The sequence below is a fragment of the Heterocephalus glaber genome, unplaced genomic scaffold (genome assembly GCF_053883595.1).
Source record: "Heterocephalus glaber isolate CG9 unplaced genomic scaffold, H.glaber_assembly_v1.0 deba00001481, whole genome shotgun sequence".
NCBI lineage: Eukaryota > Metazoa > Chordata > Mammalia > Rodentia > Bathyergidae > Heterocephalus > Heterocephalus glaber.
Window position 1 is genome coordinate 6,972,599 of NW_028258317.1, and position 14,679 is coordinate 6,987,277.

The 14,679-nt window shown below is 34.1% G+C and overlaps 2 protein-coding genes across 2 annotated transcripts; one reads left to right on the plus strand and one right to left on the minus strand.

The window, feature by feature from the left end:
• The first annotated feature begins 1,101 nt into the window (after positions 1-1,101).
• Positions 1,102-2,149, plus strand: LOC101720069 (olfactory receptor 13C4-like). The gene has a single exon (XM_021261105.2). The coding sequence runs from the start codon at positions 1,190-1,192 to the stop codon at positions 2,147-2,149; it is 960 nt and encodes a 319-aa protein (XP_021116764.2). The 5' UTR covers positions 1,102-1,189.
• Positions 2,150-13,034: 10,885 nt separating this feature from the next.
• Or13f1 (olfactory receptor family 13 subfamily F member 1) lies at positions 13,035-13,995 on the minus strand. Its single transcript, XM_013073401.2, is given in 2 exon segments — positions 13,035-13,073; positions 13,075-13,995. Coding segments are annotated over 2 exon segments (960 nt in total).
• Positions 13,996-14,679: the final 684 nt, after the last annotated feature.

Consider the following 14,679-nt stretch of genomic DNA (forward strand, 5'->3'; position numbering starts at 1 on the left):
TCACGTTAGGTAAACTAACACCTTTTTGCTCAAAATGTGGCTCTGTACTAGCTATTGTCTTATGCTCTGGAAGTTCATTAGAAATACAAGTTCACCTGTCCTACTCAAGACCCACTAAAATAATTTATTATTTTACAAAAGGTCATCAGGAGATTTGTGTGCATACAAAAGATTGAAAGACTGAAATAGCTGATTCTTTAGGCAAAAAATTTCAATAGTCCTTGATGGAAAAACAAGGCACAATAATAGTTGGTATTGTAGTACAAAAATCTCTAGATTTCATTGTCAAGGAACTGAGGTTTATGCTTCTCTTTTTACCTACAGGAGGAAGCCACATTCCATCTTTCACATTTGGAAAAAGAATTCTGAATAGTCAGAAGATTCCTCTGCTCTTTGTAAAGTATAATGTGCTACACTCACATAAATACAAATACATTTAAGCCTTATTGTTTTCTCAAATTCATTTAGTAAATCATCACAAATAACTCTGAAGTCATAGAATAAAACAAAGGAGAGAGTATGTATTATTCTCCAAAGACTGTCTGTCACATACATGCAGACATGGTTTACACAATAGTCTTATCATAGGAAGAAGAGATGTTAAGAGTGGGCTGTTACTCCAAAATCAAAAATTTACTTTAGCTTTGAACAGATGATAAATTACAATGTCTGTGTTTCAATTTGTTATGAACAAATGACTATCCTGTAAAAACAAACAATTAACTGCATGGAAAAAGATTCAGAGTTTTTGGTAGACAAATATGTATAAAAATCAAAACTTTTAAAAATTCTGAACATTTCTGTTAAATGCTGGGTTGAAATCTTTGTTAGTTTTTGCTTTCTCCACTGTGCTCTCACTGGGCTTGACTAAATGAAGACGAGTTTGTTGTCTGCAATCTTCTAACGTTTTAGAAAACTCAGCTTGGAGTATTTTTAACATTGAGGAAGGTTGATTCTGAATTTGCTTCTGATCCTAGATATACCTTCACACATGAGAGACAGGGTAGAAAATCTCAGTATCCTGGTATCACTTTATTTTAGGCATGCTGTTGAAGATAATTGAAGGGCAGAGCAGAGCTTTAAAGTTCATCCTAAAGGTAATGCTTATTTAAGACATTTGTTACATTTGTTGCTTGACCATGAAAACATGTTATGTTGGATCTTCCTTTGACATCCTGAAAGCTGGAACATGAGTAAGATAAACCAGACGTCTGTGACAGAATTCATTCTTCTTGGACTCTCTGGCTACACAAAACTTGAGATCATTTTCTTTGCTGTGATTCTAGTTATGTACCTAGCGATTCTGACTGGCAATGGTATTCTGATCATAGCAAGCATCTTTGATTCCCGTCTTCACACTCCCATGTACTTCTTCCTGGGGAACCTCTCTTTCCTGGATATCTGCTACACATCTTCCTCTGTTCCATCAACTCTGGTGAGCTTAATCTCAAAGAGAAGAAACATTTCCTTCTCTGGATGTGCAGTGCAGATGTTCTTTGGATTTGCAGTGGGGTCAACAGAATGTTTGCTTCTTGGCATGATGGCTTTTGATCGCTATGTGGCCATCTGTAACCCTCTGAGGTACCCCATCATCATGAGCAAGGTGGTTTATGCTCTGATGGCTTGTGTGTCGTGGTTCTCTGGTGGAATAAATTCAATTGTGCAAATATCTCTTGCCATGCGATTACCTTTCTGTGGAAATAACATTATTAATCATTTCTTGTGTGAGATCTTAGCTGTCCTTAAGCTCGCTTGTGCTGATATATCCCTCAACATTGTTACCCTAAGTGTTTCAAATATGGCCTTCCTGGTCTTTCCTCTTCTGATTATTTTTTTCTCCTATATGTTCATCCTGTGCACCATCTTGCAAATGAATTCAGCCACAGGAAGACGCAAGGCCTTTTCCACCTGCTCAGCTCATCTGACTGTGGTGATTGTATTTTATGGTACCATCTTCTTTATTTATGCAAAACCCAAGTCTCAAGTCCTCTTTGGGAAAAGTAGTTCCCAAGCTTCTGAAGGGCTTTTTTCCATGTTTTATGGGGTAGTGACTCCCATGCTGAATCCTATAATCTATAGCTTGAGAAATAAAGATGTGAAAGCTGCTATGAAATATTTGTTTTGTCGGAAAACAGGTAACAGAACCTAACTATTGATCTTTAATGAGGAATTAATGTAGCCATTCTATAATGCATCAAAATATCATGTTGTATACCATGATCATATAAACTTTATATTTGTCACTTCAAACAAATTTAAAACCAAAATAAAGTGGTATTATTTGGTAATCATAAAGGATCTTGTTTGGGGAAAGAAATATTATAGGGAGAGAGATTTACTCTTTGCCTTCATTAGCTCCGCTCAACTACAATCCCTGAGAATAGCAGTGTGCTTAAATCAGAGTCTAAAAAGTTCTGATCCATCTGTTTCAAAGACAATGAATTCCTTTAAAATCTTATCCCTGAAATATGTGTTTTTGGTGTACTTGTGGTAACACACTGGAAAGTATCACACTTAAGGTTTAAGATAGCAGGAATATAAATTTTGTTCTTTCGAAAACCATTTACATATATGAGGCAGGCTATTCATCCTTTCTAAACTATAGTTTTATTGTTTTCAAAAAATAGTAAACTCTATCCCTAATGTTACTGTAAAGATTCAATAAACCACATAAAATACCTGTGCAGTGCCAAGTTTATAGTATTTCCCTATGTAGAGGGTGCTGAGTTTGACTTTTCCTATTGAGTCAGAATTTAGAAATTGAAGTAAAAGACATAAGCTAGGACCTTTTAGTTTTGTCAGTTACCAATCATTAGAGTCCAGCACTGCTCTCTGAAAGGTTTTATATTAATATTAATCACCATCCCTTTTTGCCATTTCACCAGAAAATTTATATAAAGAAAGCATCAACCAGTTGCTGTGGAAAACTAAGAATTCTGTTTTTTTGTAATTTAAGTCAAATGAGGAGATGCCACAGAAGACCTTTTTGAAGTTTTGAGGTACCTGCAAAGAAAGAGAAATTAACATCTGGCTTGCAGGATGGAGGACTGCTGAGCTGTCTCCCTGTAGGGTTTACACTAGGAGAGGAACTAGTCTAGAAGTGAGCGAGAATGAGTATCCTAGAGCTGAAAATAACCAGAAAGTTTTAAGTTTGCCTGAAATATTTTACTTTGTATTTCATAAAATCAACCAAGACAGTGTTTTTCCATAACCAGAATAAAATTATTAACATAGGGAGATATTTAATACTATTATTTTATTTAATGGTCAACAAAAAATGACTTTGTGCAAAACCTGGCCCATAGACTATCTTTATGTGGCCTCCTAAGCTAAGAATGATGTTTACATTTTTGAACTGTGGAGGAAATTAAAATAATAATATTTTGTGACACATGAAAATTAAATTAAATAAATATCACACTTGAGTATCTGTAAAGTTAAAAAAACTCTTTATTTGCAAATAACTATAGACTCATAGAAATTTGTAAAAATAGTAGATACTATACTATGTATCCTTTTCCCAATTTCCCTCTGTTCTGATATTATATTATTGTAGTAAATAGCAAAATCACAACTGGCTCAATATTATTAATTAGATTACAAAGCTTTTACAGTTTTACTATTTTAAAATGTATTCATGCATCATTGAGGCGATACTCTTAAGTGAAATAAATAGGACACACATGAATAAATACTGAATAGTTTCTCTGGTGTGAGAAACTGAAAGTGTAAATAAGGACTAAATGTATAATAGGTAATGTGAAATAGGAAGAAAAGGGGCAAAGGGGAAGGAAGTGGGAGGGCTAGGGGAAAGGATAGAAGGGAATGGGATTAATATAAGAAAATGGAAAAATGGGAACAAAATCTTTGTAAATAGGGAGGAATGGAAGGGTTGAAGGGAGGGCTGGGCAAAGGTGAAAAACAAGAACCAAGAGAGATTATGTAAAGTTGCAAACTTCCAATGATGAATGTCATTATATTGTATACCTAAAATGTACCATTGATTAGAATGAATAATCGACAATGCAAAATAGGAAGAAAAGGTCCAAAGGGGTAGGGGTAGTGGGAGGGGCAGGGGAAAGGAAAGAAGGGAAAGGAAAAATGCTGAGAAATGGACAAAATGGAAATAAAGTCTTTGTAAATAGGGGAGGGTGGAGGGGGTGAAGGGAGGGCTAGGAATGGGGAAAAAAATAAGAACCAAGATGTGTTATGTAAAGGTACAATTCCCAATGAGAAATGTAATTGTGTTGTATACCTACAATGTACCAATAAAAATTTAATTAAAAAATGTATTCATGCATATGTACACATATATGTGTGTATATTGGTCTATGAAATTTTACCCCATGTACATATTTTTGTAACCACAATCATAAAAGAAATCAGACTATATGACTCTTCCATCACTACCAAGGAATTTCCTTTGACCACTCGGGGATGGTTAATGTTAATGTGTCAATTCTGTTAGGCTATGATTTCCAGATGTTTGGTCTAACATAATTCTGTGAAGGTGTTCTTTAGATGTGATTAACATTTAAATCACTAGACTTTGAATAAAATGGATTATCTCCATAATGTGGATGGTCCTCACTCAAAAAAGTGAATTTCATAGTATCTGCATCCATTGAAAATTTTCAAGTTATGCAAAGAAACTAGCAAATATAATTTACTCAGTGGAAAAGAACCAAGAAACAGCAGTGATTATGAAATGAGAAGACAAGGAATTTTAAAAAGCTTCTATGATTACAATAAATATGTTGAAACATTTAAAGGAAAATAGAGATATAATATGAAGGGCAGTGGAGAAAACACCATTTTTAGATGTCAAGGATTCAGTGTATGAAATTTTTACTGGGTGGTCTTAGTAGCAGGGTAGGAACTGTAGAAGTAATGATTATTAAAAATAAAGACATAGCAGAAAATATCCTAAATTAACCATTAAAATAAAGGGTTGAATGTAAAACAAATAGAGTCTCAAAGAAGTTTAGAAACTATCAGACTATGCCATATATATATTATATATATTTTTATATATTATGTATATTTTAATATATTTATATATTTGCATAAGTCCCAGAGGAAGAACAAAAAGAGGAGAGGTTTGATAAAATATTGGAAGGGATAAATGATTGAAAATTTCCCAAATTTTATGGGAGCTATAAGTCCAAGGATCTAAGACATTTAGGATAACAAACCAGAATAAATGCCAAGAAAACAACAACACAAAATATAATCATATTGCTTAAAACTAGTGATACCTACATTTACACTACATTACATGTGCAAAAGAAACTTTTTCTTCAAAAATACATAATCTTAGTTTAACTGTAACTTTTTTTGGTTTTTTTTTTTTTTGGTACCGGGAATTGAACTCGGGACACTGAACTTGTGAGGCAGGTGCCGGAATCACTGAGTTAAATCCCCGGTTTAACTGTAACTTTTAAACTTAGCTGTAATTTTTTAACTTTTAAATTATTTTTATTTTTGACTCTTTTGTATTAACACATAGCTTAAAACACAAATATGTACAGCTGTACAAAAATATTTTTATCATATCATTATTGTATAAGTTTTTACTTATTTTTTAACTTTGTAAACATTTGGTTAAATGTGTACAAGGTCAGTGTTACCATCCAGCTAGTGGGTTCTCCTCTCAACAGAAAAGGATTACAAGTTAGAGGAGACAAAAAGGGACTAAGCAAAAGGCTTGATTGTAGAATGAAAGCAGAAAGCAGAACTTCATGGTAAAGAGAAAGCAAATGGCTTCCAATACTGGAAGGGGACCCAAATAGATGCCCAAAGAAACTCTCTGGTGAGGGATTTTATCCACAAAAAATGACTCCATCTCCGCCAAGTAGATGGGGTTACAAGCGGGAAAATTTGACCTAGAAGTGGGGCCATCAGAACTTGGGGTAGCAGGCATACTTTTTAAAGCACCATTAATTGTAACTTTAAACAGAATGAAGAGACTCCTTGTAGAGGTATGAATATCTTACTTCTGGGCAAGATAATCCTGCAACCCAATGAAGCCTTTGTTAAGCCAACTTGCCCTGGTCTTGGCCATCATGTCCCTCACTGGATCTCCTTGGCTGACTGTCCTGCCAGAAAGCTCTCCCCTTTCTCCTCTTCTTATGGGCCAGTGTCACTCTGAGAAATCCTCTCATCTTTCCACAGACAGGTCCTGCTCATCCTTAACATCATGCTGTATAGAAACTAATTGTTTAGATTACTGTTGGGAGCCCCTTGTTAGGAAAATAACACCTAAACCTTAGAAAATAGGACCTAAGCCCAACAATGTCAGCACCGAGGGCTACTGGTTCATTCTCCCCAAGTCTCTTGGACCTCCCTGGTTTAGTCAGGATGACGAGTACAGCTGTCTTTCACCCCCACATCTTGTCCCTCTGAAAGTTTGTCAGTAGTAGTAACATCTCCTATGATAACAATCGCCTTTTTCTGGAAACCATCCTGAAAGACTTTCCTGAGGCTGTTAACTTTTTCTAAATAAGTAGAATTAGTGAACTCTAAATTAATGATAAGAAGTGTAGCATAGTAAACACATAAACCAGTTGCATAGTCAATGATGTTTTCTTTATATAATAACATTATCGAGTATTATGTATGATACGAACTTATATGTGCTATGCTTTTATTTGGCTGGTGGTGCAGTAGGGTTATTTATGCCAGCATCACTATAAAGTAAGGTTTTTTGCAACAGCGTTAGGACAGCTGATCTTAGCATTATGGGATGGGAAACTTTGAGCTCTGTTATAATCTTATAAGAACCCTACTGGCTATGAGACTCATCCTTAACAAAATGTCTTTTGCAATACATGAGGTTTTACTTTAAGCCCTATAATTCTTTTTATTGTATTGCTTTATATAGTCAATTTTAAAGAAATTAAAAGCAGTGAAGAAAGTTCCATTTTGTTTAACCCTATGTTTACCTTTCCAGCACTCCATACTTTTTCTGCTGATTCATGTTCTCATTTGATACAGTTTTATGTCCACAGGGAAAACTGTTTTGTTAAGAGGTAGTTCTATTCCTTTGAGGTTTCCTCTGAAAATTTCTTGTATCACTTTCATTATGTAAGAATATTTTTGCTTTATGTGTAATTCAGGTTGATAGATTTATTTTTTCTTTCAGCACATTAAAGATATTGCTGTATAGGGCCGGGGATTTAGCTCAGTGGTTCCGGCCCCTGCCTTGCAAGGGCAGGGTCCTGAGTTCGATCCCTGGTACCAAAAAATAAAATAAAATAAAATAAAGATATTGCTGTATTGCTTCTAACAATGGTGTAAGTCATCAACACTATCTTTAATAATCTACATGCAGTGTTTTCTTTCTTTGGCTTTCATTTTTTTTTTTAAGATTTTCTTTTTAGTACTGATTCATCAAGTTACGAATTGATTGAGCCACGCGCGTGCTTGCGTGTGTGTGTGTGTGTGTGTGTGTGTGGTGTTTGCATGTTTTGGATCTGTAAGTTTTTAAAATTTGGAATTTTTGAACATTTTATCTACTTTGGGGGTTCTTTTTTTCTTGGCTACTGAAATATCAGTTATATGTATGATGGACTATGTGATATTTCCTATATGTCAAGGGAGTTGTAGGGATTTTCTACCCTGTTTTTTGTTTTGTTTTATTTTGTTTTTTTGGGATTGAACTCATGTCCTTGCGCTTGTGGGGCAGGTGGCAGAACCACTGAGCTAAATGCCCGGCCCCTAGCCTGTTTTATTTTTATGGCTCATTTGGGTAGGTTTTTTGTGTTCTATCTTTAAATTTACTTATATTTTAGTCTATACTGTCTAACGTGCTACTGCTACCATGTGGCAAATTTTTCATTTTACTTGTTGTATGTTCCAATTCCTGAAATTATTTTTGATAACTTTTCTCATTATGTTTCTCCTTTTCTCTAAATTCTAAGTAATTTATAATAGCTCATCTGTTAATTTCATCATCATTTTCATTTGTGTTTCTGTTGCATAGCTTTTGTTGTCTTGCAGTCATGGGACATATCCTGTTTCTCTGCACATTTTAAAGTTTTGGGTTGGATTTGAGTCATTCTGACTTTATGTTACTGAGTGCATACCTTTCTATTTTGCCTTTAGAGTTGTTAGATATATCATGGCAGGCAGTAACTGCAGCTTCTCTTAATTCCTTTGAGGCATGTTTTTAAGATTTATGAGGGGAAGTCTAGAGTTGCATTTATCTGAAAGAGTAGATGCTACTAATTAGAGAACTGTGGGTGATTTTGTCTTTTCATGGGCAATGATTGGGTATGGTTTAGGTTGTTACAGCAGAGGGGGGATTTGTTGAAACTTACTATTGAAAGAAATCAGGGATGATGTTAAAAATTATTAAATATTAGTATTGATAATTTTTCTTCTATTTCAATAGTTTTATTATCTATAACAATTAACATTAAATAATGATAGCAACAAAAGTTACTCTTCTCTTAGCCCTCACTTTCACTATAATACTTTATATATATATATTCAAAAATGGTAAGTGAGATAGTGTGGATTTGAAAATATATGTATGTATTATTCAAAAATCTTATAATTTAATAAGATTTCAAATTAATTAATGTGCTACTGTACTCAAAACATTTTATTTAAAAAATCATTTCTGTATATTTAATTCTGCCACTTTTACCATTCACAATTTAATGTGTTTCAATACATTAGAAATAACTGACTAAAGATTAATTTATTTACTATTAATTTTTCATGAATTCAAATGGGTTTGTTTTATAGTACTCTTGTTTAGTTGGCACATTTTTATTTAAAGTACTTATATTTCACTTGAGACTTAGGATCTACAGATAAAAACACAAAACATACATGAATACATAATCACTAAAATTACTTCTTGTATGGGTAGTTCCATGAAAAATTAAAACTGAATTAAAATGTCTTGGGCTGATGCCATTTTAAAAAGAAGTTTTTGACTTTATTAATTTTTTCTGTTGTCTTTAAATATTTTGTATATTTTCCTTAAAATAATTAACCACACTTTTGAAAATAATTAATCTATTTAAAACTGCTGGCTCAAGAAGGAGATATCTTTAACTTCAGTTGCATGACAGCTTGTGAGATTATTAGTGAAGATGCTGAGATAGGAGAAATGAATAATATGCTCACCTGGATTTATATCTCAGCACTTCTGTATTAGTAAGGGAATATATGAGAGATAATAGTGATTGACTATCATCAAAGGCTGGGATGAGCATGGGAGTACGTTTTGATTTGTGTTTTACTTTGAGTTACCCTAAATCTATCTGGATCTCCTGTATGCTTAAGAGATGTCAAATTCAAGGATATAGACGTTTGTCCCAAACCAAGATCTCTAAGAACATAAGCTCCTTTTTTCTATTAAAGAAGTCTGTAGGCAAAGAAGAAAGGGAAATGTGATTTCAAGGACAGTTTATTGTAAGAAGTAAAATAAAGGGGAAGGGTTTGCCTCAAATTACATTGATCCCAGCTCCTCCATATACCTGATTTGTAAACAACATAAGCCATTGAATCTCTCTTTACTCAGATTGTTCATTTGGAAAGTCAAGGTGACAAAATGACAGATGAAATTGAATTAAATATTATCAATACTAACTCACAGAGCTGTTTGCATTAAATTACCACATGTAAAGAACTTAGAAGAGTGGTTGAAATACAGCAATAACTCAATGCATATCCTGGATATTTTATTATTATTACTTTTAGCATTATCACAGCAGCCAGTGCTTTGTTCAGTGAGCACTTAGGATATTCTTACTTTATGTTGTTAACACGTTGTAAATAAATCATTCTCCAATGGAAGCCCTTGTTAGCCCTCATTTTTTTGACATTCAAAACCTTGCTTTTGTTCCCTATATAATTTATTTTCACACTATATAGTGTATGAAGTTATACAATTATTTGTGGTAATGACTTGTTTCTTTGCTGCTACAGAAGCCAGTCTGTGCTGAAAAGTTTCTGTGCTGGTTGAGAACAGTTGGAGTTGTTTAGATAATCAGCTTTGTCCTAAAAGAGGAATCATCAGTTTCTCCTCATCACCCTTTGGTGGCTCTTTGAAAACAATGCAGTGTTATTTGGGAAGAAACAAGTTGCAAAGTGAGACCTAGGCAAGACTCAAGACCATGGAGAGATGGTGTAAAATAATAAGACAGATGATATTAAAATCACATGAATAGAGTTTCATGAAATATTGTACCATAATCTACCTGGTGGGGTGGGAGTGGAGTCTAGATTAGGATCCAGTTTTCTATTTAATGCTTATATTAGAGCTCTTATCATTCTCAGTTGATAAAAATCACTAGTTCTTATAAAAAATACAGTTTAACAAGGATATACCCTAGAGATTTTGATTTCTAGGTTGACCCTGCAGATAATCTTTGACAAGCACTCTAAGCAATCTTTATTTTCTGACTGGTCTGGGAAAATTTCAAGATAGACTAAAGTCAAATAGCATAGACATTAGTGTGTTCTTTGGATGTATGGGAAATTACTGAAATAATGAGAAAGATCACATTTAAAAAAACAAGTAAAATCTAACCTGAAAAGAAAAAAAGAACCATGAGTATTTAGAAAAAATTTAAGCAGGTATTTATGAACCTAGTGGGGTGAGTGAGTTCCCATTTATCATGTGATTGTTAAGTAAGTGCTTCCTTGAGTTTACATGAATAAATCTGAAGGTGGTACACAGGGGTGGGTCACAGTGAGATGCTCCTGAAGACCTTGGAAACAGTAAGAGCTAAAATAGTAAAATTTCCACAAAGTTGCTCACTTGCTGAAGTCAATCACTTGTGTGAGTGAAATATCTAAGAACACTGAATATAAATATTGCAAAGAAAATATTAACTGGATATTACATTAGAAAAGCAGGAATTAAATATGATACAATTCTGTAAGTTGTATTTTAATGAGCTGTTTATTCAGTTAATAAAGAATGTTGTATCAATAGAAGCTGTTCATCATAGGACATAGAATAATGAATAAGCAATCAAAGCACAATTCAGGATTATATATACAGTGCCATCTTGGGAATGAGCCACAAAAACATATTTTGAGTAGGCAGAATTAACTCCATCCTGGCTCGGGTTATTTGGTCAAGGTGATTCTTGCAGATGTATCTGAAATCTGAGGATCATCTTCAGGCTTGTGGAGACCCAACCAGGATTAGGAAACCATGTTATTGGAATACAACTTCTTGTATTCTGGTATCAGCACTTCCTAGCTCATCCATATCTTTTGAAAATACTTACAGAATGCGCAAGCGCAAGGACCAGAGTTTGATCTCCGGTATCAAAAAAAAAAAAAAAAAAAACTTACAGAAAAAAAATGGAAAAGATCATGCATTGAGCTGATGGGGTATAAAACTTTCATTTCAATTTTTATATGTTTTCTTTTAATCTATATAAGCAAATAACCACATGTGTATGCTTAATGTTTGTGATTACTTGGAATTAATGTTTTTCTATGTTGGTGTAGAGATTGGATAGATAATCTCTTCTTCTCTTCAAATACCAGTATCACATTGTGGTCACTGTGATCTAATAGTGGAATGTATAAGTCAAGATGCAAATAAAAATAACTGCATTGTTTTTGTTCCTTATACTTTGGTACCTTTGGAATGATTTTGAGTCAATAGAGCTGGGCATCAGATAGGAGAGAGAAAAGTTTTCTCATGTATGCTAAGGGCATTTGGATGAAGATCATCAACAGAGTGCATAATTTAAATTTTTTTTCTCTTATGTGCTTCCTTCTTCAATCCATTCATCTATGACTGAATTATTCCTTTAGAGTTCTGCCTTGCTCAGGCTGAGACCTACTGTGACAAGCATTTAAGTTATCTCCCTTTCCCTAAACCAAAGGCTCATGGTGTTATTTCTATGGTAGCAATAAGTATGTTTTCTGTAGGATAAAGTCACCATCCACATAAATTCTAGGAAGCTTCTTTAATTAAAAAAATAGATATGTTGCCCTCTATTTCCCACCTCAAGTGAGGTCATAAAAGACAAAGAAAAAACATCAATTTACATTATGATGAAATTATAACATATAATTTTGCACACGTATATGTTAAATATATTCATGACTTTTTCTACAATGTTAACATTAACAGGTCATTTCTTCTGTAATTACTATAGGTTAGGGATCCTCACCTCCTCAGCCTTAATTGGTCAAATATTCAGTATACTTTAAGAAAAATAATAACATTTGAGATGACAGTGTTGATGAATTCAGCAAGACATCAAAGTACAATATGAGAACATTGTGACCTTACACCCACAGATACTCTGAGATCTCCAGATTGTCACATTCTACTCTACTTCATACATAGGATTATAATGTTTTGTTTTTTTTTTTTTTTTTTGGTACCAGGGATAGAACTCAGGTCCTTGCGCTTGTGCAGCAGGCAGTGAAACCACTGAGCTAAATCCCAGGCCCAAGGATTATAATCTTACAAACACTTCTTATGATATTTTGCACATGTACAGATATTTATTCGTCATCACATACATATCCCAAATAAACAAATTCTTTCTCATCAATCTAAAATAATATTTTTTTCATATTTCAACATTCTGGAAACCACAAGGAATTCTTAATTGATGGTGTTTCGGGTTTTGAAAAAAATAATATATATATATATAGATATATATATAGTGTATTAAGTTAAAAATAAAGATTTCTTCTTAAATTCAAAGACAGTTGAATATTATTGAGACTAAATTATTTCAAAGTTTACTGGGCTCAACATTCTACATTCTTGTTATGTTAGTTATTTTCATGGAATTCCACTATTGTACTTTAGGCTCATATAGCAAATCAAGTATGAAACAATGAGCAATTGTCTAATTTTAATATTAACTATTTTCCTGGGACCAAAATTCTTTGTTAAATGATTAATTAATACAGAAAACATGGTTGAGTGCCTATTGAAATTGAGTATTTTCCAGAGTTTTGCTTTATATTACTATTATGCAATTTTCCAGATAATGCTGGAGATTGTCTAAATGAGCGTGCATATTCCAACACTATTTGAGGGTGGAAATTAACACATTACCAAAAGGATTTCTTAAACAGAAATTTTTTTACAGCTAGTTTTACCTTTTTGTTCCGTAAACTATAGATAATAGGATTCAACATGGGTGTTAATCCAGAGTATACCAAAGCCATAAATTTGTCTATTTCCTGTGAATTCACTTCTAAGGGCTTCAGGTACATGGAGAGAGCTGTCCCATAGAATAGAACCACCACACTCAGGTGGGCTGCACATGTTGAAAAGGCTTTGCTTTGACCATCTACTGAATGCGATTTCTGGATACTGAAGAGAATAAAGGTATAGGAGATACAAATGAGTAGCATTGGCATGGGCAGAAGAAGTACACTGATCACTAGCATGATTAGCTGCACCATGGAAGTGTCTACACAAGCCAGGTTCAAGATTGCCAGAATTTCACATGTGAAATGATTGATGATGCTGTTTCCACAGAAAGACAACTGCAGTACAGCCACTGTCTCCACCAGGGCAGTAAGGCAGCCTGTAACCCAGGAGCCAACAGCAATCTGCACACAGACACTCCTGTTCATGATGATAGGGTATCTCAAGGGGTAGCAGATGGCCACATAGCGGTCATAGGCCATCATGGAGAGGAGCACACCCTCAGTGGAGCCCAAGGCAAGAGAGAAGTACATCTGAGAAGCACATCCTGTGAATGAGATGGTGCTTCTCCCTGAAAGAAAGTTTGCTAGCATTGGAGTGAGAGCAAAAGAGGTGTACCAGATGTCTAGAAAGGAGAGATTGCTGAGAAAGAAATACATGGGGGTGTGCAGGTAAGAATCCAGGATGGTGATGGAGATGAGAATTATGTTGCCCAGCAAGGTGAATAGGTACATCAGCAGACACAGTATAAATATGATGACCTCAACTTTGGGGTAATGGGAAAATCCCAGAAAGATAAAAACTGTTATAGATGTCCCATTTGCCTGGAACATTTTATTATGTTATGTTCATCTACACATGAATAGATGGATTAGTATTGCATGTTATACACATCAAAAAATTATCCCCTTTCACATTTTCTGGCGTATTTTTCCTTTATATTAACTTATGTTATGTGCTTATATGGTTCTCTAGATTAGTGATAGTATTATTAATGCATGCTTGAACAATCTGTCATTAGCATAATTTAAGTGAGAAATCAACAGATAAATCCTCAAATTATTTTTATTACAAGATTTTCTTTTTCAGCAATGTCAAGGGGGGTGGACTGGAATAGGGTTTATTTAGTAAACATTGCGAGAGAAGGCAAATAAAAACTCAGTTTTGCTTTCTTTGTTTTTCTAAGACTACATTTCTGATTGACTGTTCTGTCATCTGTTTACCTTTGAGCCATTGACGTTATTTTCTTCCTCCAGTTTAGTAATAGTTTTCTCACTTAGGAAAAGCTCTTCCCAAGTTCACACTTTCTTCTGCCACTCCTAGAGATACACCCAGAATTATTTGGGAGACTCACGGAGTAAAAAAGAAGTATAGATTTCTGCAGACACAAATTAATTAACTTGAACACTTAGAAACAAGCCATGATTTCCTTTTCAAACCCAGAAATAGGGTTGCAGGTTTTCTCTGGCAGATGCATGGCAGGTGTGTCTTTCATATTGCTATGGTTGTCCTGGTAT